At 43.2% G+C, this 23802-nt stretch overlaps 1 protein-coding gene across 16 annotated transcripts in view; it reads right to left on the reverse strand.

Moving 5' to 3' along the window:
- Nucleotides 1-6635: 6635 nt before the first annotated feature.
- The window catches only part of rnf220a (ring finger protein 220a), a 147560-nt gene continuing 130393 nt past the window's right edge, over nt 6636-23802 (reverse strand). For 11 of the 16 annotated variants that reach the window (XM_047588612.1, XM_047588611.1, XM_047588601.1 and 8 more), the window contains 7 exons: nt 21633-21825; nt 21473-21528; nt 21032-21143; nt 14682-14793; nt 11858-12052; nt 11376-11450; nt 6636-8403 (listed from right to left, as the gene is read on the reverse strand). In XM_047588612.1, coding sequence (XP_047444568.1) covers nt 8332-8403; nt 11376-11450; nt 11858-12052; nt 14682-14793; nt 21032-21143; nt 21473-21528; nt 21633-21825 — 815 coding nt within the window. In that variant the 3' untranslated portion in view covers nt 6636-8331. The remainder of the gene's footprint in view (nt 8404-11375; nt 11451-11857; nt 12053-14681; nt 14794-21031; nt 21144-21472; nt 21529-21632; nt 21826-23802) is intronic. The other 5 variants (XM_047588613.1, XM_047588614.1, XM_047588617.1 and 2 more) reach the window with 1 other exon arrangement.

A 23802-nucleotide genomic window follows, 5' to 3' on the forward strand; every position in this document is an offset into this window, starting at 1 on the left:
GAAGGAGATCCATCAGTAGAGGGTCCAGGTACTGATGGAGCTGCAGCCACAGAAGACTCCTGTTCCTCCGTTGCATCCAGGGTAGAATACAACAGCATTGGTAGTTCAGCAGTGGTGCAAGAAAAGCTGGAGGAAACAATGAACAGAACTCTTTCACTGCAACAACAACAATGGTGTTCAGCAATTCTGCTGCAAAACAGTTGAGACTCTTCTTCAAGATATCTTCGGCGAAGGCCTGTCCATCTTTGCCCTGGATAGACTGGATCGAGTTGTCTCGTATGGCACAATTGTACAAGAACTGCACAAACTCCAACTGCCATTTTACACAGCTTCTTGGAGGGCATGTCAACACAAGTGGTTGGAGGATGGTCCCAGAAGCCCTGCAGGACTTAGGGGACCACCTCCGCCACCACCTCCCATGGTTCAGGCTGTTTGGAGCTGGGGGCCTTAAACTGCTGCTCTGTCAGCCTCCTGGCAAACTCCTTGGCCTGAATGATGATCATGGGATGTCTGTGGAACACAGTTATTCAGAGTTAGTTTTAAAGCACTTCAGGGAATTATACAAACATCACAACCACAGAACTTAACTGAGAAGAAATGAGTGGCAGATGAAACTTACCTAAAGTTAAGAGGCATGGGCTCTGAAGAGTGGGGGAATCTTCTGGCCTCAAACTCCACATCTCTATTCTTCATGCTGTTATTCACCTCCCCCTGAAGCAAGAAAAAAGGTGTTGAGCAGATTAAACATATTTACAGGAGAAAATTAAGTGAATGAAGTATAAGTTGAATTCAAATTAGTGCGCAGAGTGTGTCCTTACCACCTGGGCAAGAGGTTTGCCGTAGGTCTTGTGGAAGCCGTCCACTACAAATTCCCACATCCTTCAAACACAAAGAAGACAAGAGTTTAGTCTTTACACTTCCTCCTTATGAGCAGAGTAAAAGTCAGTTGTGGTGTGTAGTGTATGTTTCTGTGTGTGTTTCTCAGGTACACTGGATTCTCAGAGTCTTCTTGCTCTCCTCAACCAGCAGCTCAATCATATCTTCATCAGATACATTAGATGAGAGATGGTTGTTCTGCTGAAGCCTGAAAAGTTCGGCAATAAGTACAATCTAGATAAAACAAGAGATCAAATGGGTTAATGCCTCATCTTGTAAATATTACACAGAGAGATAGATATAGTAGACTCGAAACTGTGGAGGATCTTACAAAAGATGCCAGCAGTTCTGAAGAGGACACTCAAAGACAATGGTGTCAAAGAACACTTGTGTGAAAATAAAGGTAAATTTGTCGATGAATGTCTTACGAGTCAAATGAAATGTGTAAAAGCACTCAGGAGAGACATGTGAATTTATATTTTAACAGAAATGTGCAGTATCGAAACGTTGGTATTTCAGTTGTTCACCCTACTCATCCTCACTCCAACCCCTCACTCCTTTTCTCACCTGGCTGGTTGGTGTTCTGGCAAGAACCATGACAATTTCCACAAGCAGAGATACACTTGGAGTGTGTGGGTGGAGTAAAGCAGATCCAACAGGGTGAGCACAGGCTCCGCCCACTTTTGGCTTCATTTTCGAGGTTCACAATCCAGTGGGTGAGGGTCACAATGGGTTTGTCACTCAAATGTGGCATTTGGTGTCGTACACCGTCAAAAGCGTTGATCCTCAGAGAGACAGTGTTACTTTTCTGCCATATCACCTAAACGCTTCAGTTCTGCAGCAGTCTCCTGGTCTGAAGTCACCTGGTCGCATGCGTTGACTCCAGCCTGATGTTTCAGCTGAAACTAAGAAAATACTGGCATATGCAATATTATTCTGTGTAAGACGTTAGTACACCCTTGGCCTTTATAGCTAGTATTGCCCTCTTTATCAGAAGTAAGTTTTTGTTTTGCATAATTGTCCTCCTGTCTCTAACACTGGTTTATCTCCCTCATGCAAGTTCCTTCAGTTTCCAAATGTTCGAGAGCTTTCTTGCATGTACTGCATTTCAGATCCCTCACAACATCTCATCTGGGTGTCAGATGTGAACTTTGACTAGAGTATTCCACAAAACTCAGTTTGCTCTTTTTTTTCCTTGAGGATTTACTGGTGTTCTCAGGATCATTACGCTGTTAGAAGATTCACATCTGTTTCACTTTCACTCTCAGGCAGATGGTTTCAAATGATGTTCAGGCAGTCTTTGATATGATTCAGAATTCATAGTTCAATCAGTGACTGCAAGCTGTCCAGTCCCTGAAGTACTGAAATAACCATAATCCATAATATTTCTATCATCTTGCTTCACAGTTGCTGTCTACAGCAAACATGTCTGCCTTTTCTGTCTCCAAACAACAGTTTGTTAATTGTAACAATGAGCCATCTACCTACTCATTCACACAAGCACACACACATTCAGCGCTGCCGTATAAGGGGGAAAGGTGATGACAATTCTAAGGGCCCAAAGCCCCAATAGCATCTTTGACTAATCAGTTTAATAACTCTTGGTCCCTTCTTAAAAATGGTTTGGTCCACTGTTCATTCTTCCTCATGACGTGAATTGAGTGAGCGCGAGAGAGCAAACTCCAGCAGGCAGAGAGGAAGATCAATTAAGATGATGGCCCCCCAAAGAACACAAACCTGGACACCAGAAAAGACTTGACGCCTGGATTAGGAGCAGCAGAGCAGAGAACCAGTGCATCAGATCCTAGCTGTCATCAGGTGAGAGGCGGGCTACACCCTATAAGTCGCAAGATCATCGCAGAACAATGATGCCTAGTGTAGCTAACTGAACGTTACTAATTCGGAGGTTATTTGCAGCGGCCTGTATGTTTCACACATATTATCTCTGTGGGCAGTGCCCCAGTAAAGCATAAGCACCCACTCAGTTACAAGGCTGCATTGAATTGTATTATGACGCATTATGACTAAGGTCAATTACTTTATCATGATGTGTTCAAATGACTGGGATTGTTTTAACTGAGTCACATGCTATGGTACTGAGAAGTCCATTTAGATTTTCTGTATTCCAGTACTAGGTTAGTTTTTCATCAGTTTCTCCATGAAACACAATATTTAATCTTTACAAAATAAAATATATAATAGAACAATTAATAAACCTTTATGCTCTGCTGCTCCAGAATCAGCATTGAAATAATTTATATAATAATACTCTGACTCATTGTTGAGTGGTTAATCCTAAAAAAGAAAACAAATTGGGTGTATTGCATCAGGCACCTATAAGAACACTGAGAAACTAAGAAAAACATCAAAATACACAAAAAAGTGGCAATGAAAAATCCTGGGGTAGAGGGGCCACACCAATTTTCTTTCAGGGGGCCCAGAATTCCTAGCAATTGCCGTGGTTAAAGCTATTCTTTATGTAACAGCACTAAATAAATAGGCTAAGGACTGTTAGCTATGCAGTGTGTGAACATGTGGACATGCTGGTCAAAGTGGACTTTTATCTATTTTAATGAATTAGGAGAGAGGAATGGGAGAAAGATAAAGAGAGACTTAGGAGTCAGTGTTAGGTAGCAGCTTCCCTACTTCCTATTTTAAAAGCTTTCATGAACAACATCTAACACATCTCAGTCACGGGCCAACTGGAGAGCAGTCACAGACCAGTGTGGGCCAGAGCAGCTGGAGATTCTTGGGGGCTGTATCTGTAATCTATAGTCTCAAAATAAAAGCAGAAAGTCAGTACTTTGTCATTTCTTTTGAATGACTAACTTGCAGAGTGGTAGACTACACTGCACATTCACATGCAGAATACAGCAGCAGCCACATCCAGAAGGACGGCACACAACTTCACAACATCCTACAAAGGTTGTCTCCTGCTGTGGTTGCCTCGCATTCACGACAACTTTATTAGCATCTGACAGCACTTACAGGAGCGCTTACTGGGCAGGGCTCAGGGCCGGGTCTAATAAGACCTCACCTTGGTCTGCATAAGAAAAGGCAAATACTGCTTTTGTTTAAGGCTTGGATGTAGATCTGAGCGCCAACTGGTTAGCGAGAGAGATCATACTGTTGTAATTTTTGCTAATTAATGTTACAGGCGTCTCCTAAACGAGCTCTGATGTTTGGCAGCGTTGGTTTCTGTAGCACTATTTAACAAGAGTATTTAGGCACACACACATTTTCCCCAAGCATGCGGGCACCATCTGGCATTCTGCTGATAGCTGCCTGATAGCAGTAGTGGGGATTATGTGAGGGTTTTATGGAGAGAGTAGTGACTGGGTGTTTAAGTCCTCTAGATGGCAATGCTGTCTTCTGGTTCTTTAGCTTTAACCTGAGAAATGGGAGTAGCCCTGAATTACAGCCCCACATCAGCCAAAAGCAGCACTTACCATAAAAAAAGCATTCCTATAGAGCTCCAGGAGATTCCCAGAAAGCAACCGCAATTATGGTGTACCACCACCACCCTCACATTTGTTATGCAGTTACATGTCACTGGGATTCAGTGAGATCAGGTTATTTGCATAACGCACTGACGAATAGAGATTGTTGGACTCTCAACTTCCCCCAGTATGGAGAATAAGGCTGATCTAGAACATTACAGTCGTGAAAATATGGCATTCAGCTGCAGCAGGTAAAAGTGCAAATGTTTTTAAAAAATGACCATCTCATTTGTGTCACCAGAGCTCCTGAGTGCACACATTAAACATATTTCGCAAAAAAAAAACAAAAAAACATGAATACATTCTCTAATGGAGGATAGATGCAAAAGCAGATGTAGAAATGTGATCTAAAGTTTTGGGATCAGTGTAACCAACATTCTGCTATACTGTTCAAAACCGATCTCCAAATAGCTGCACTGCCAAAGCAGGACTCGCCTCCAGCTGTGCCTTCCTCCTATGAAGTTTATCAGTACTGAGGATCTAACAGACATAGATGTGGTTATTTTCATTTATGAGAAACGTCTGACAAACAAAAGAAGTAAACATGAATCAATGAGTAGAGAATCAAAACCAATGTGGCCATAGAAGCAGAAAGGGTTGGGAGGAGGAGGCCATGGTCAGGGAGGCCATGGAGAAAAAGGTTTGGCAAATCATCTGGCAACTTAAGAAGGGGAAGCAGGCTGTGCTGTGCTGCAGAGGACTGTTGGAAGGACTGGAATGTGTCCATAAATGACCCGAGTACCCTGGTATGCCACGGTGGCAATAGAAGACACTAGGAACGTCAGGAGGAGCATTAAGTCATGCGCGGTTTCAGTGGCGGGTCGGACTCAAAATTGCATCTGGAAATGAGTTGCTGCCCAAAGTGAAGGAGTTAATCAGACTCAAGGTAATGATCGTGGGGTCTTGTTAGATTGCTGCAGCAGTGGTAGGTGTTGTACTGGACCTTTGGAGTGAGGATGTAGCTGAGCAGTAGGTTTTGGATTTCTGGCACCTCCCATTTGAACTTTACCAGGCATGGCCAGCTGCAAGGTAGACCCTGTGCAAATTGGTGGATAGAGAGAAACACAATGGCTGCTACCACACAGGGGCAATGTATGACATCAGTTAACACAATTAGCTACAGTAGATGGACACAACTGATAATGTCTTGTACTGGTCGAAAGACCTGTTTCAGCCTCTCTCCTGACAGTTTATCCATCTTCTACCTCCTTCATGGAAATAGGAGATTAGGGAAGGACATGAGTGTTGATGTAGTGATTCTATTTGGCTCCACCCCTTTCCAAATCCTGGATAACAAAGCCACCCAAAGGTGGCTTCACCAACCCATTCAAGGTAAGGTACTGTGGGTAATTGTAAGCGAGTCTAACATCTCGTATGTCTATATCTAGGATCAGGTTTAGCCACAACAACAACAAAAAAAACAAAACAAGAACATACACATGGACTCACAATGTAAAGACAATACAAGGCCCATTGTTGGAGCTGGTGAACATTAGCTTAAACTTCCAAAGAACTCATTATCAGAATCACTGAAATAAAACCCAAATTACTTCCTTGACGCACATGCACGGGCAGCAAGGAGTTGAACAAGAAAAGCCATGTGGCATAATTTAGATTTACAAGTATTTAATTCATGTCAAATGTAGTTTACAAACGGGAAAGACATGTACCATTTCCAAGAATATACAAGACACAGATTAGTTCCGACACAATTCTCTTGTGCAGTTTTTCCATCTTTGGGCCTGGTTCAAACCAACAGGGATCACAATGTCAACGCAAAGCTTAGCATCACATCCTGTTTTTCTGTCCAGTATTTAACTTACCAGGATGTGTATTTACATATTGAGGTAAAACCAAAGGGAATTAATCTTAAAAAAAAAAAAAAGGTTCATCAGAAGAGAAGCATGAGTTGGTCAGCTATCAGGGCGTAACAACTCATGTGTTCTTTCCCCCCCAAAATTAGTCGCCGTTATAAAGAAGGATCCCAGACCCTATTTGTCTCTCTGACAACTAAAGATGAGTGTGTAAACTGTGGGCCTTTTGAATGATTTAACAGTTCACAGGGATGGCCAACTTCTGACTTCAACAAAAGAAAAGTTGCTTAGAGAGAGCAGACATTACTGACATTAAGATGAAACAAAGACCATTAAAAACACACAAACAGAATAAGGCCATCTTTGTCACTTTCTTTCAGTGAACATTGGAATACTTTTCTTCAATATTATTGTACCACCCCGGTTGTGTGAACAGGACCACTCATGATATTTGAGAAGTTTTATTTTTTCTTTTTTTTTTTCAGTATTTCTTACAACAATACAGACATCACAGAATACATAGTTTTACAAACACAAAGCACACCACCACCTTGGCTGCCAATGCTGCTGCTGTAAAGGGAATAGGGAAATGCTGCGCGTTCTGGAGGTTGCCAGTTCAGCCTTGGGCATCCATCTTTTCCAGACTTCCCTCATCCGTTATAGCTTAGAAAGAGCCTGACCTTTGGAGTTGCCATTTTGGGACATTTTTTTTTTTTTTTCAGCATAGCAATATGAAAACAATGGAAAAACGCTTTCTTTTGAGACACGTAGGGGTAAAACAAGGAAGTGTCTAGACTATGATCCGAGCATGTTGTTACTTCAACTGACAGAAGCAGAGATGGTGGCTAAAAGAAGAGGCTCAGCTGGACAACATTTCAACTAAAGCGCAGTTCCGTCGTTCTGCTTATTTGCAGGAAATCTTGGCCAACAGGAATCTCCTCAAGAAAACTAACACCTGTCCTTGCTTCATGTTCAGATCTACAGTTTTTCAGGGTACTCTGCTGAAAAATTACACCACCTAAATCTTGACCATCTAGACTTGAGTAGTTTATTATTACTTCACTCTTTTTTTTTAAATTCCTGTACAGTCAAATAAAATTTCATTGGATCTTGAAATGTTTGTTTATTATTATTTTTTTAAAAATACAGAAGGCTTCTTTTATTCTAGCCATTTTTTTCACCCAAACATCATTCTCAAACCCTTCCAACTAAAAACAGGACTTTGCTATTATATACTTCTGTGTGTGTCTGCTTATGTTTGTGTATGTATGTGTGTGTGTGAACCCTATGTCATTTACACCCAACATTGTAAACATACATAGAACTATATTACATGTGCTTGCACTGCATCTTGGAGGGGGAGAAATTTTGGTTTACTTCACTAGAACACCACAAAAGAGGGAAACAGGGGAGGGCAGAGCTCGTGAAGAAGAAGTGGTGGAAGAGGGCGACTGTCAAACTCCTCGTCGTAGCTGTGAGGTTATTCTCAGTTTGGTTGAAAGCTCGGTTTTAGTGGACAGGCCCTTCCTTTAAATTCTCTTAAGCAACAGTTGCATGTAGAGAGGAAACAAACAAAACAAAACTAAAGAAGCTTTCTCTTTAAAGTCATCTGTGTAAAGCCTGCCGTCCAGCACCACTGAAATGTCTTAGAAGAGCTAGCAGGGGAAAAACGAAGCTTTTATATTTTTACTAGAAGTCAAGTTCACCTCCAGCAGCGTGAAGCTACCAGGTCTCAGCAGGGCTTAGCTGGGTGTTTTTGGTCTCCACTGACTACAAGTCCTCCAGTGGAAGATATCCTCATGTTACGTGTAGAAGGAGGCATGTCACTGAGGAAAGGGAAACAGGCCTGCTGACCGCGGGGATGGCAAGTCTGGATGTTTTCTTCTTTTTTTGTGTGAGTGCATGATGAAACAGCCAGCCAGAGAGTCAGTGACAGTCATTTGTTCAAGCTTAGCTTCACCCTCCTCAAAGAGCCAGCGGCGTCTCAAAGACAGCAGTCTCGTCCATGAATGCTCTTGGAGGCTTGGCAGTTGCGGACCCAGGCCACGAGATGGAGAAAAAAGGCGAGCGACGGGGGGAGGGAGATGAAATCCAAGATGGAGGAATGGACTGGAAGGAAGAAGAGGCAGGGGTTGTGCTCTTTACAAGTAGACACGCCTCAGGTCTCCAGGTGAGGTGATGGTGTTGCACTGCGGGCACAGCTTCTTGTTCCCCTGTGATGGACAGACAGACAATAGTGAGCTTGGTTGTTTAGAATTTATGAAGATCATTTTCATTGATTGTTGGCATCCTGTAGCCAATACTATATAATACCTCAAAATGGAAATGGTACAGTGCAGAGTTATCTGTCCTAAACTGATGGGTAGCAGTCATAGTCTTTAGAAGCTGCAACTGTATAATACAATGTGTTTTAACAGTTGACTAGTGCTAGACAGATGCATCTCTTAGTACTTCGTCCTCCTAACAGGATCTAAATGTGCCTGGTTGCAGTGGAACACCATCTCAGAGTATTCCCCAAGTGCTTTGATAGTGTGCCATCTACAGTAAAGCAGCAGGTGATAATATGCAACACAGGGCTGACATCGTAACAACATTCTGACTGGGTGGTCTCTACCACTGTCCTCCACACAAGTATAGCGGTACATCTGGAGTCAACTAGGAAGGTGCAGCAATGGCAGGATTTTTGTCAAATGTTCTCATAACCATAACAATATAATTACAGTTAGCGCTAAATGCTTTTTCCCCCCTCAGTACCAAAAGTTACAGTGCGCAAGTTTTCATTTCCCCCTGAAAGGGACGGTGGGTGTAATATGTAACACAGACCCAACATCAAGCACAGATTTCATAACTGGAATACCAGCGCTTTCTGCTCGTCAGTACAGATGTATGGGCACGTCTGACCCCTGAGGATTTATAGGCTTCTTTTCCTGAAAGCCAATGAATAAACGCTTTGGGGTGGGTGCAGTGGCGAAGTTAGTACAAAGGCCATATACACACAGTCTGAGGTCGTTGAGGAGGCTACCACATATCACAAACTCCCGCTAAGAGGATTTGCGACTCCAGACTTAAAAAGGTGGAAAGGTAAAGTGTGGTGGTTGCTATGTAGAAAGGCTGGGGATGTTTTGACCCACAAAGGTTCATCATAGTCGTCATTAGTCATGGCACAGTCCAAGAGTTCTTAAAAATAGGAAACCTTTCATAGTAGCTTTACTTTTACAAGAGTGAACATGTTTTTTTTAAGTGTATCACTGAACTCAGGAGCAACATCCAAGTATTTTCACTTAAACTCATATTCATACATACATTCATATTCTTAGCCATCTTTCCGGGCTTGAACAGGTATGGGGTGCCATATATTTTATTCAGGTAAAATGTCGGAGCATCTCATAGCCTGATTGGCATGGCATAGACACACTCAGTTCTTCTCACAATGAGTCTGGTAACACATCATTTGGATTTCATTATGGGATGTTTTAACCAATACAGAGGTTGTCCAGCAACCAATCAGAGTGCTCAAATGACAGGGATAACTAAGTGGTCATTACTCTCCTGTCTATCACCACATGAAGTCCACCCAAACGATTTGACTGGCCAGTGACATCTTTGCCAGAGCATGCTCAGTTCCCAGCAGAGCAACTCTAGACCAACCTCACAAAAATGTTGTGTATGGGGGAAGTTCAGGCTGGCTACCAGGCCGTATAGTCAGGTTAGGGCACACCCAGTGTCTTATATTAATCATCAGTAATTCAGCATTAACAGATGAACGGTCTCTACATACCAAACCACGAAAATGTGTGAAACACATTTAACATCTAATACAACATTCATTTAATTTTTGTGCCGTGTCTATCTTCAGAGAATTTACAAAAAGCCCTGAACTTGATAGAACCTTGCTAGAGCTACACCTGTGAAATCCTCAGTCACTGAGAAAAGTGTGTGTGAAGGAGCATTCCTCTCTTGTTTGCGCGGCTGTCTCCGCTCTTGTTTAGTGCGGGCGCTAAGCGTGTGTGGGTGTGTGCCCATCATGCTGCGCTCCAGCTGCCTTGCTTATTAAACCGGTAAGGGGCTGGGCTGACGTTAACTAGATTCCCAGGCATTTACTTTGATCAGCTTGGCCCTCACGTTTTTATAGCTGTCTCCAGGCTATGAGTTTAATGCCCCATACACTACACCCGCAACGGCAGCATGTGCGCCCGTGCACACTAACACACAGAGAATTTGGATACATGGCAGATGGAAACAATGGGCCACATTTAAGTACAGTACGGTTTCTAGCACAGATTAACCAAGACATTAAAATAGTGCCAGTAATTCATAACAACTGAACAGACTATTTAGATCGTTCTTAAATGAAGTTCTTCATAGATAAGTGTTGATCCTGAACTGAATGTATGTCCCTGGCAATCGTGTGCACATCAGCAAACCCAATTAAAGCTGAGTAATGTTCAGGACCTTGTGCCCTCTAACCATTATTTCACATTCATAGTCGTTGTACATGGTGGGGAACGCCTTGCCCCACTACTGGGGGAGGGCTGCAGCCTGTCAGGATGTTCTATCTGATGGTACCTCATTAATAGTTTGAAGAGAAATGTACAATGAGGTACAACAAGGAAAGTGACAATATCGAAGAAGACATGTAGAGAAAACAGGGGATAATAGTAAAGAACGAAAGCCAACGAGTAAACTGTTTATCCTCAAAGCAGTAGGGACACCGTTTTCCTCGGCGCTCCATTTACCACATTAGCACCAGCTAATTACACACCACTGAATATATTAGCCTCACTAATAACCACCAAAACCTCAGTGGTGTGTGTAGACCCAAGGCGCTGTGTAGAAGTCAGTGTTGGAGTTGACCACTTTATTCCAATATTTTAACAAGCCTTTTGGGGACCATTCCATCTAAGCATTTCCCCTACTGAGACCACAAGTGTTCGCATTGAATGGATTGTGTGCGCAATGAGAGAACAGGTCATTTGGGGAATATTCCATTTTAGTTCCTCCCTATGGGGCATGAATACAAAGGGAAATTCACTGACTATGAAATGAGGCTGCAATAACTGCATGTCATGAGAAGCTGCCCTGCAGCACAGAGGAATGAGCGCGCGCGCGTGTGTGTGTGTGTGTGTGTGTGTGTGTGTGTGTGTGTGTGTGTGTGTGTGAACATGTGTGAGAGCTTTCAGCGTACCAGGGTCCTGAGCCAGCATTCTTCACAATGGACGTGCCAGCACTGGATGGAAGTCAGTGGCATCGTGTAGGAGTCCTGAAAACACAGGGAAACAATGAAATTACGCAAAGATCAGAGAGTGCACACATGCCAGCTACCAACAAACAACCGACACTGCACAATCCCTGACCAACCGACGGCAACAGACCACTAACCATGGAGGAACGACACAGCCAGTAGCCACAGAACCACTGAGCAAGGCAGCATAAGAGCAACTGAACCCGCAACCTGCGGGTCACACACACGTGTACAGACACAACATGGGGCAGGCAACGAGCACAGGCGGAGGGAAGCAGGCAGAGGGAGGAGAAGATGAGGGAGAAAGCTGTGAACAAGCTCTGTTGGGCGTTCTTTTCTTTTCCTCTGGAAAAGAACTGAGAGATGAAGGAGGAATGGGGGGGTAAAGGGAGGGAGAGGAGCGCAGGAGGGAGGGAGTGCCTTACCCTCCGTAGGGGCTGTGGGAGGAGCCTCTTTATGCCGCTGCCGTAGCCACCAATCACAAGGCTCCTGTACAGGCAGTACAGGCCGAGGGGGAGGGACTTAGGCTGCCTCTCTCCGACCTCATTGGCCAGTGGCCGGGGCCCTGGCCACGCCCCTATGCTCTTGATCTCCGCACCTGACTGGATAGCAGGCTTTCTCTGCGGGAGGAGGAGGGTGAGGGTGGGGAGGAGAGGGGGCTAATCATAGAGCCGGGCTTGTACTGAACGCGCACACCACACCAACGGAACAGACACACACCCACACCCACACATACAGATGTCGGAGTGTGCGCAAATAACAGCCAAGCAGCCAATGACCGAAGTGAAGAGATGCTCGAGGACGACTTCACTCGACTGTGAGTTTTATGAGATTCGACTTAGCAAAAAAGCTTGAAGTCAAGAGAAGTTCAGAATTTAAAGATGTCACTTAAAGCTCAGGCAACACAAGGATTCATTTACACACAACTTAAGAGCATAACTTCATAATCCACTCACTTCACTTGACATTGCTAACGGGAAGAAACACACTACTGTGAACTTGATGAGTGTTCATGGTCCACATTCTGATGGCATGCTCACAGTCCAAAAGGGACAGGATACTCCTGAAGTTTCTTTTGAGGGGGACATCCTGGTATTTTCGTTTCAGAAAGAGATGGTTTGGGTTATACTGAATATTTCTATGTATGAAGTTAGGCTTATTGGTTGGCAATGATTTCCATGATGGCAGCAAATACAGAGCCATATTTATGACTAATAAAACACTGTGGCCTTTGCTTCTTCAGCTGTGACTACAGCAGGAGTCCCTCAGGGTTATGGAAGTGACTGCTGTGTTGCTTTGAATTTAATTACCAGGCTACTTTACAGATACGCTGAGTAGTCAAATACAGCCCTCCAACATAAAAACATAAATGTATTTATTTTACTGTTCCATGCAAAATATGTGTTGCAGATGAGCATCAGTTATTAATTAGTTGTAACTAATGTAACTAGTAATACTACCAGATTTTTTCTTTTTTAAATGATGCATTGAAATTTCCTAAATAAAATAAAATAATTACAATGAGATTTCCTTCTTAAAAAGACCAGTAGATGGAGGTAGAAATCCACTGATGACACTGAGCTGCAGCATTGAGCGGATCTCAAGACCAAGAAAAGATAAGGCATGACTTTAGTCAACTTAGTAACAGCAGAGGGCCATTTGTTTTCCACTAATATGCAACTACCTAAAAATTTCAAAGTCACAATCAGTAAGAAACCAAACTATGTGGTGTTCACAACCTTGCATGAAGTTTTTCTGCGTCTACCTGGAGGCTGCAGTGAAAATCTCCAATTTCTTTAAAACGTACCCCCTCCTGCCAACTAGTGGGGGTAATCTGATGACTTTTAGATCAGACACAGTGACAGGGAGGGGGCACGGTGACAGGCTGAAGACAGACAGAGACAGATTAGATGTGTGTGTACATCGCTGTGTTTCCCTGTATGCCTGTGTTAGTGTGTGCGTGTGTGTGTGTGTGTGAGACAGAGAGATGAGGGACAGTGACAGATGAGCACAGAGGAGCCGTGTGTCCATGGGGCAGTGAGTGATCGATCGCTGTGTCTTGCCCTCCGTGTCACCTCAGGCATCCAGCGACCTTTAGGAAGCGCAGGCGTCGGTAATTACCCGCTTCACACACACACACACAGACACACAAGCACAGGATGCCGACGCTGCACTGTCCACGGGATGGGCACTTGACACAAAGTGGGAAACACAAACACTGGTAGAGGAGGATGAAGGTACGGCCGCATCACAAGATGAACAAGAACACTGTCCCTCATTCTGCCTGATATTGTTGGCAAAGAAAGTGTGGCTTCTCTTATTGATCTGTGACTCCAATCACTCAGCAGCACAAACGATGTAAAGAGAATAATTTCACTTAATAAAGCAACTTTTACAGGTTTTGTGCAGAATTAATGCTCTTTGTGCTCTGCACTGTCAATGAAGTATTTTATAATATGAATTTAATAATGTTGATTTTGATTTATATGAAGCCCTCGGTTTAAAACAGATGACAGAGGAAAGAGATTAGCTCTGGAAGTCTTTAGTCAGTCTTTAAGGCCAGCAGACAATCCTGTCGACTTGCAAAGCCATGCAAGGACTACAACCACTAACACACAACACAACAGCAACACAACACCACCAACTGTGGGAAAGCTTCCAGAAACAGAAGAAATGAGATGCAGCTAGTTTCTACATGCACACTTATGCAGCACAAGCATCCAGCATATAGCTAAAAAAACTCACATTTACAGCTCAGAAGTAGAAACTAGAGATCAAGAAAAAAGGGCCCATCCCCGCTATATACATTCCTTGTTGAATTTTTGCTTGAACTGCCATGTGGTGGGAACTGTGTGTAATCAGTATGATTACTATTTACACTGACTGTGGGATGGATCCGCAGCCATTTTTTGAAGAGATTTGAAAAATCAGGTTAAACATGAACCTCTTTCCCAAGTAAGAATTACAGTACAGCCGGGTTTGGAGAAGCCTCTGACCTGGGACAGATACCGTCAGACCTTGGGAAGCACCTATGTGGACGTCGGTTGAACCAACCGCTTTACTTTAGCAAACTTAGTTACTAACTGCTTAAAGAAACTCCCACAATTCTCAATGTATGGCTTTCTGTGTTTATGGTACTAATTGAAGTTTAGAAATGCTTGATGCTGCAACATCTGGCAAAGGTGTTTTAGGCATTTAGGCTTGACCTGCAGACTCCCATGATATCATTCACACGACTGTTATACTCACCATGCAGATGAGACACTTGTATCTGTCTCCTCGCAGTATCTGCCTCTCAAGCTCTCTGATCCGAGCCTTAAGAGCCTCCATAGTAGTAGCTGTGGACTCCTCCTCTGTTACCCTAGGCCAAAGGGAAAGAAAGAGAAAAACTTACACATACAGAGAAAACAAACATTTGAGTTTTGTCTGGCTGTTGTTGTCTTTGGTTCCGTGCAAAACAAAGTTCTGTCTTTAACTGGATGGTGCATGACTTCGTAGCCATCACATCCACACACTTCCATCATCATATTATATATGCACCCTGATGTGAACTGAATCCACTACAATTTGAACATAGCTGTATATTTCTTTTGTTCCTCTGTAGGTGTTCATTCAATGTAATCTGATTGGGGCCCTTCATGAGGAGCAAACCCGTTCTATTTATCACTCACTATGCAGCATAACATTGAATCTTCCATCTCTGCAGCTCAATACACAGTTGGGGCTCTTTGATTCTCCAGCTTTGTGTCTTAGTCCGTGTCAAATATATAGTATTTATGTCCTTCTATGCAACATACCTGTTGGGCCCTTCCTTAGCAACATGTCTTGTTAACCTTTCCTTGTTAATGTGTGTATCCTATATTTTCCTGTCTGTTCACGTGCCCATCTATCCCAATTAATTTCCTTGTCTGTGTTTATCTCGTCTCCATGTGTCCTTGCTTTATCCTGCTCTCCTCCAACCCCCTCCTCCCTCGTTCCACTCAGAGTCCTCCCTTTCTTCCTACCCCTGAGCAGCTTCAGATTAATGTGTCGCATGATAACAGAAAATGTACGTTTAACACTGTCCGCCAGCATATGAAGCAGCCATAACTAAATCAATACGGGTGACGTACAGACCGCAACGCTGATGATGATTCGGTGCAGGAAGACGAGACAACGCGAGCCAGCTGGTGTTTATTATAGCCTCCACTCCTTCTCTGGCTAGAAGCAACAGCAGCGTGCGTGTGTGTATCTGTGTGTTATGAGGAGTGTGCGTATTTATGGTGATGTGGTCATTTTGTAGCCTGATAGCTAGCTGATCTATGGTATTGATCTGGATGGGGAAGGACAAGCAAAGAGAGGGAAGGGAGGGTGAGAGCAACAGAGAGCAATAAGTGGCTGCGTGTTGGGCTCAGGATATGGCTTCATTTGCTGCATCCTCAAACAGGAGAGGGGATCAGCTACGAGGGGGGGAAAAAAAATCAGGAATGGACTTTTTTTAATTACCTTCCAGGAGCCAACCTTTTGTAAATCCGCTTTTGGTGTGACAGCCAACATGCTTCCTTGATTCATATTATCAAACTAGCTCATTAAAGTAAATTGACCATTTAAACTAAATTGGAGATTTAATTCAAATTAAACATTTCAGGTTTGCACGGTGATCACCGGACTCCTCAAATACCAGAGTGTTAAGCTGTACCGCAAACCTCTGCAGAGAGGCTTTCTGATTGCAGAGCCACCAAAGCTCTTTGAAAACTTCGATGGCTCCTCTCTCCCAAAATGAGACAATGCTGATGCCCCATTTTTTCCTCTTCATTCCCCAGATATCTGCAGACTGGCCAATGAGGAATGTCAGTTCTGCTTGGCTGCTGTACTTCATTTCACCATCCACACTCCTAGCCTCTCTAGTGTCACAGGTGTTCATGTTTCACATTTTTATAAATCAAAAGAAATGGTCATTTTTTATTGATAAAATGTAGGACAATAATTAAATAATTAAAGATAAAAGTTGAAGCCCTATTTATTCTACATCTGGTGGTTCTGTCTTATTGTGTCCTCGATTACAGTGGGATGTACAATTGTTTGCTTATTTTCATAGACTCTATATAAAAGATTGGAGGTTGCCATCCATTAGTTTGTGGACAATCATTTTGAAATCTAGCCATTATCAGTTGGCCACATCCGGACTGCTTTCAAACCTGATGGCCATCTTTTGTATTATCCCACAGTCTCCCATACAATGTTAATGCTATGACGGGCAGCCAAGGTCTAATTCATTCCACCACGGTACTATAATGGATTGGAAATATTTTTAAACATCTCAGACAACGTTGTGCTTGTGTTTCCCTATTGCTCCTGAAAGCATCTCTTCACATTAGGCCCCATGCCTCCCTCAAAGGATCACCAGGGTCTCACAAGGACTTGTGAGAAACATTGTATCCCAAAATAATAGATATTTTCATTACGCACATAGAGATGTACATCACTCCACACAAAATCCAGGTGCAGCAAACAGCTACAGAGCAACATTTATGAGTCTGGTTGGAACTCAAGAACATTTCAGTAGGTTGATTGTTGTCACAGTACCTGGAAGTCCATTGGTAGCTCGACACCGTCTCTTAACACAATGCCAAACAGCCACTACAAATGTAGCATCAGATTCTACTTCTATCTACCTCTATCACATCTCTGAGGGGCTGACCTGCACTAGCTCCTTCCTGTAACCTCATATGTCTATAAAGACCTAGCTTGACTCGCCACCCCTGTGCCCTATAAACTACTTTACCCTCTCCTCTTATTAGTTCTGAGCTCGTAAAAAGCCATTTAGTCTTGATTAGCCTGCTTGCTTATAAAGCAGCGGTGGACTCTGGGCTGGAGAGAGCAGGACAGGGGGTTGTCCCTCAAACAAGCCATTCTCTTTCTTTTAACAGCTTCCATAAATCCTGATGTCATGCAGTCAGCCACAAAACTCCGTCAAGGGTTTCTCTCTCCCTGTCCGAAGTGAGGTAGGGGAAAAGAAAGTATAAGCAGTACAACTTATTTAATACCAAGAGCACAAACCTATTGTCTACTCTCTCTCTATAATGGATATTCATTCAATACCATATAGAAATTCAGCAATTTTCCAATGATATAAATACACATGAATGCGTCTGTGGCCAACAGCACAAGGGCTGGAGGAAGATGGTGCAGAGAAGGTGCAGAGATTTAACAGAGGTAAAGCATAGAACATAATGACTTCACAGGGCCAGGCAAAGGAAAGACAACTCTCTGGGGCTAAATGGGACATCCAGGAAGATAAACAACCTCTCAACCTGCAGGATGCACAAGTGAAAATCCTTGAGTTTTAGGACATAAAGCTATTTGTGTACACTGTTGATTTAAGCTGGCTCAGGGGTTTTCAACATTTTCGGTCATGGAGCCAAAATAGGAAAATTTATCTCACTCTGTAGAGGAACCGATTTACTGTTCAATGAAGGTTACAACCTGAAATGTAACGTATTGGGTCAGAACAGTCTGTGGGAGTTTTAATAACAGCTGTAGTCCACATGTGCTCTTTGCTCCAAATACTGGCAAGAGCAAGAAGCGATAAACGAGAAGATGGGAAATTTGTTAGTCTTGGGTCGGAGCAAATTCTTGTTTATTGTCAACTTACTAAAATAAAATAAAATAAACACACACATTGTTCAGTGTGCGTGTAATACAGGACTGAACGTGTGTAGGGTGTACTGAAAGTGTGTGTGCGCCTCCCTCTAATTATAGTTATTAATTGGTGAGTAATGAACATCAGTCTGTCTCATGTTTCTTTGGGTGTGAGACTTTGTGAGCATGAGACTCTACTCTGAAAGACCTTGATTTGATGGTCTGCCATAAAAAAACTTGGGGAACCACTTCTAGACCACTTCCATTCACACAACATGTGACTGCTCCAAGTTGTGGAGGTTGCATGTGTGTCAGTGGAGGAAAGTGAAACTCAGCTGCATTTCCATCTCAGCTCCTCTCTATGGCCCACAACAAGTAAGGAAGGCCGTCAGAGACAGATAGATGGCTCTGCCTCCCTTCCATTTAGTGCTTTTTCCCCAACGTGTTGTGTTGGGCTATTTCTCATTGCATTAGCTTGTGTGTGTATGTAGCTGAAGATCTACACCATCCATCACAATCAGCCCCGTGTCTTAATCTACTGTCTACCTACATTTTAGCCTCACTCAAGTTGGGCACAAATAAATAACAAACAAAATCACTAATTATTTAGAATTAAATAAAAACTATCTGGGCAACACATTCTTAAAAAAAAAAACTCCCATCTACCAGGTATGGAAATAAACTTCACACACACTTATGTGCTGTGAAAATAGCAGCGGTAAATCCCTTTAGAGCATCATTCCCTGCTGCACCCTGTTAACTGAGGCCTTAACTACACCGACACACCATGATAAAACATTTAAGTCACTATTGATTTCCCCTGCTTCTGGCCCACATGTGTGTTTCTGTGTGTGTGTGTGTGTGTAGGTCTCCGATGGCAAAAGGCAAGATGAGGGGGGTTTGGGGTATCTTGTAAGTGCCTGAGAAGAATTGAGACAGAGGACGAAAAGAAACGCCCAAGAGAAATGGGAAAGAGAAAGACAAGAGAAAGAGAGAGAAATGCGACTTAGCGACAGAGCAATAAAACGAAGGGGAGAGGAAAAGTCAGAGACAGAGACCGGGTAGTGTGTGTGTGTGTGAGGGGGGGGGGTGGAGGTGGAGGGTAGAAATCTACCTTCATCACTTCCAAATTGAGGACAGATTCAATTATTTGCAGAAACCACATGGAAATCTCTCCACATTGTTCCAGCTGGAGCACCAAATTTGGCAGCAATTGCATTGGCGGCATTGGAGGGGCCATTTATCTTAGAGGGGAAAGAGCATCGCAGGCGTTATACGCGTATATGTATGCGTGTGTGTGTGTGCGCACGTGCGTGTGTGTGTGTGTGTGAGAGAGAGCTCATTTATCTTGCAGGGGAATGAGCAGGGGAACGAGGACGCCCCGGGAGGCGACCAGATCATTACCCATCTGGGATCAGAGACAGAGAGAGAGAGGGAGAGGGAGAGGGAGAGGGAGGGAGACGCTTTGCACAGCGCGGCGTGCAAAGTCACACACACACAGACACACAAAAGTGAACATGTACAATGTATCAATGTAACGAAAGGAGACAAATCTCATTTTCATTTAGGGACAGAGGGCCACAGAAGCTCCACAAATACGTGCATTTATAGCGAGCGGAGAGGAGCGAGGCAGGGAATTGTTCCAGCCAGCTGACGGCTTGTTCCACTGCAATCATTCAGCATCTAGTTGGCTGGCCTTTAAATGGATACTTAGATTAAGGCAGCTTCTGCTCCAGGTTGCCACGAAGAAATCAACCAGAGCATCATGTGGCAACAAACCAAAAAAAATTCCTAATATCCAGCTGTTTGAAGTACAAACGGTACATATGTAAAGTACATACGTTCAGCTGTGTTCTACAGTTAATTATATTTACAGATTTTTAACCTCCTCCAAACTTCATCACAGTACTGATATGACTGTGTGTGGAAGTTTGAAGCCTGACACTGATTTACTAAAACTTATCAAAGGTTACTGGCTGTCAGTGACTTATACCAACTGTACATTTGTAAGCATGAAGTCGTGAACCAATTAGCTGTGTCTGACTGCAGCCTCATAGACATGTCAACCTCTTTTTTTTTTTTTTTTTTTTTTATTTGTCACACACACAAAATAAAGCCGGGATGATCAACCCACCCACAGCCCACTGACTCACAGAACACGGTTCTTGCCTTGTAGTTGATCAATACACTTAAAGCTGCTCTGCTTATGCACCAGTTATCCCCTCTGCTGATATTTAATATGGAGAGCACACACGCACAGAGGCCTGATTGATTCATTTAAATGAAGCATTTATCACAGTCAGCCTTCCCAGATATGGAGGCTGTTAGATAGAGCTGTACATGCACAAACAGCATGAACGTTACAGAGACTTTAAAGGCAGCATTTTAGTGAATATGTGTAACCAAGCTCAATCATTAGTTCACAACTCATCCAACAACTCAGGTAGGTAATAACAGGAAAACAAAGGGGGATTGTTTGGCAGAGTAAGAATGAGGAGATGGAAATTAAGGAGCACTGGCCTGTCAGACTACTGAAGAATCCCAACCCCAACAGAAGTCAAGCCATTGTACAACAAAATCTGAGTGGCATGTGTGATGTTCTTTGTTCTTTCTAATCCCTCTTGAAAAATACGAAAAAAATAAAAATAAAAACTGCAGTTCTTTTAAACTGAATAATTTGTTTGTGTCTTCTGTGTTATGCTAATGTATATATTGTACATGTTTGAGTCTTTATTCCCAATAATGACCCTAAGGCAGCTCTGTGCTCTCAGAGAACTCAACTCCACAGAAAATCAGTCCCTGAGAGACCTTACCCATCACATACACACAAACAGAAACAGTGCATCATTTATGACCCTCTACAAGTCAAAACTCCCACAAGTAAGAAACCCCATCATTGAAAAACAATGAGAGTCTGCTGCTGATGCACTGGGAAAAGCAGCCATTACGACACGTGTGCATATTTCTGAGGAACCTACTTTTCGATCTCGCTGTTTTTACAGGTGCGTGGGACGCAGGATGAAGAAGAGGAAGATGAGGGAGTGCTGGGGTCCGTCTTGCTGCCCTCTCCGTTGCTCGTTGAAGGCATTTCTGTAAACAGGAAAAACAATGACATGCTTGATGCTGAGTGGTGACCTCAGAGCTCATTCACCTCACTGCTAAAGCACACGAGGAGAGAGAGAAACACATACTAAACCTTCGAAAGCAACAGCTCAATGAAAAGACTGGTAGGAGCATTTAACACTCTACTTAAGCTGCATTTTCTATCACACGAGGATTAATTATAAAACAATAAAATGACATCATTTAGTTAGTGTAGATAAATGCAGTAGTATCTGACTAATAAAAAACAACCCAAACCGTTCCCACTATTTTGGAAAAAAAGAGGAACATATAACATTCCTTTGAACCCTACTCACCATCGTTGGCCCATTTGGAGAATTCAGGCGTTATTCTATTAGAAGGCATCCCGCCGCTGCAACACAGAGACACAAATGCTCAAAAGTGCTTTTCAATTTCTAAAAATACTTAAGTCGAGTTAGTATTCTAGTATTTAGTCAAGCGGTTATGACATCATACTTGAGCACAGCTCCCCGTAGCGCCTCCCTCTCCCTGGCTTCTCCCTGGTCTTCTCCAGCACCAGAGCAGGGGATGATGTCGGCCTCGGTGTACTGGGCTTTGCCGTACTCCAAGGTGTCGTCTCCGTCCACGTCGAGATCGGCATCGCTGTCTGCCGCGCTCTCCTTAATACTACACGTGGCGAAACCTGTTGCTGTGAAATAAGGAAAGAACATTTTCAGCATTCAAACTTTTTATAAGTGTAAAGGAAGACAACAGGAATCAGTTCACGCTGGTATTCAAGTGATGCTAAAAGGCTCTGATTATTCTAACTACTTGGTCATTTTGTCAGTCAAAATGAACACTTGGGAACAGGAGTGAAAAACCGCAGTGAGAGCACTACTAACTTTTTGAGACATTTTAAAGCTTGAAGATGTTAAATTGTTTCCCGTCCAAAAACTTCAGCTTCTCCGAACCAAATTAAAGATTTTTAGAGAACTTGGAGGTCGGTGCGAAAAGGAGGGAGATTTGGTCAGAGACGAGAAACTGGAGAGAGAGAGACGACATTTAGACTTGGGGTGAAGTGATGGAGACTGACACCTCACCCATCAATCTGAGAAATAGAGGGAGTGTGTGTGTTTGAGTGGCACTTCTATAAACCTAGTGATGAACGCTCAGACAAACCCTTACCACTGCCTGACTGCTCCCTTCAGCTCCACTTAACCACAGACTTGGCTATGTGTGTGTGTCCGTCACTTAGAGGTGTCTCTTCAATGTTTGTTTGAGACCGTCTGTCCCTCTGTCACTTAAGCCCTGTCTCTCCAACCCCTTCAAGGTGTGTGTGTGTGTGTGTGAGTCTGTCTACCTGTCACTTACACCATGTCTATCCACCACACAAAGGCAGCTAGGTAGGTAGCTAGGTAGGTGTGTGCGTGTGGAAGTGTGTATGCCGCTTACACCCTGACAATTTTTGCTGTGTGCGTGTGCTGTGACTCTGAAGCTGTCTGTGTGTGTCTACCAGTGACAGTCCTGACAGCCATCTTATTTACACCTATTCCAATTTCTACAAGCTCTCAGCTGGACTCGCGTGCTGTGCGTGCTGTGTGTGTGTGTGTGTGTGTGTGTGTGTGTGTGTGTGTGTGTGTGTGTGTGTGTGTGTGTGTGTGTGTCTGTGGGGGACCAGACAGCGTTGACAGCCATCCTATTTAACCCGCCTGTCCCAGTGTCCCAGAGTCTCAATACTAGAATACTAGACTTCCTATAACAGTTGCTCTCAGTGCACTGCGTATCTCGCTGCACTATGGTGTCTTTGTCAAAGTGCAAATCAGCAGCTATCCGAGGTTTTTCTAGGACTTGAATGTCTGCCGCTTCTTGACTCACCCAACTCCGTAATTCACTCTTATGCCAGAAAAAAAAAAAAAAAAAAAAAAAAAACAGAAGAGAGAGAGAACATGAGCATGGAATGACTGAAAGCCACGGTGATAAAACGCACCACCAATGATAAGCTGTTTTACAGCAGGCTCATGGTTTTTAGTGATCAAATAAAAAGGACCTTTTAATTTTTATTTGGTCTCAGCAGCAGAGGGAGACATATGGGAACAATCACCGTACAGTGTAAATCTAGCAATCTGCTCAGCTGCTATAACTATAGTTTTTAGGCCATGTCAGAAAACCACCTTGATTTTGTTTCAGATATATTCATATTCTGGGGTATATCATCAATGACTCTGTCTAATGTCTAATGTCTAACTCTGTCTAATGTTGACCAGTAGATTGATTAGTATAATATTGTGTTACAGACCATGTTTTCCATTTTGCCTCCACATTGTATACTTAGTAAAGGACAATCCTGACTTTCAGTCTCAGTCCTTCAGCAGAGGCATTGGATCCAACATATCCCACAATTCAATTTAACCCTTTCTTTCGCACCTCTAGTGTCTAATGCTGATTTAAATATGTTACAACACAGACGAGCTGCAATGAAGCGGTCTAGTGTGGATGGTGGTGCATAAATCCAATCAATGGGACTCCTCTTACTCCCTCGGATCATCATTCATCATATTTTATTTTGTTTGATGCTAAAGTGGAGAGATGAATGGAAACCAGGGAGACAGAAATGCAACTAAGGGAAATGTTCACTATTAGAATCTCAATCAAACGGCAGCGTTGACTAAATCCTTCTTAATTAAGC

The sequence above is a fragment of the Mugil cephalus genome, chromosome 7 (genome assembly GCF_022458985.1).
Source record: "Mugil cephalus isolate CIBA_MC_2020 chromosome 7, CIBA_Mcephalus_1.1, whole genome shotgun sequence".
NCBI classification, from domain to species: domain Eukaryota; kingdom Metazoa; phylum Chordata; class Actinopteri; order Mugiliformes; family Mugilidae; genus Mugil; species Mugil cephalus.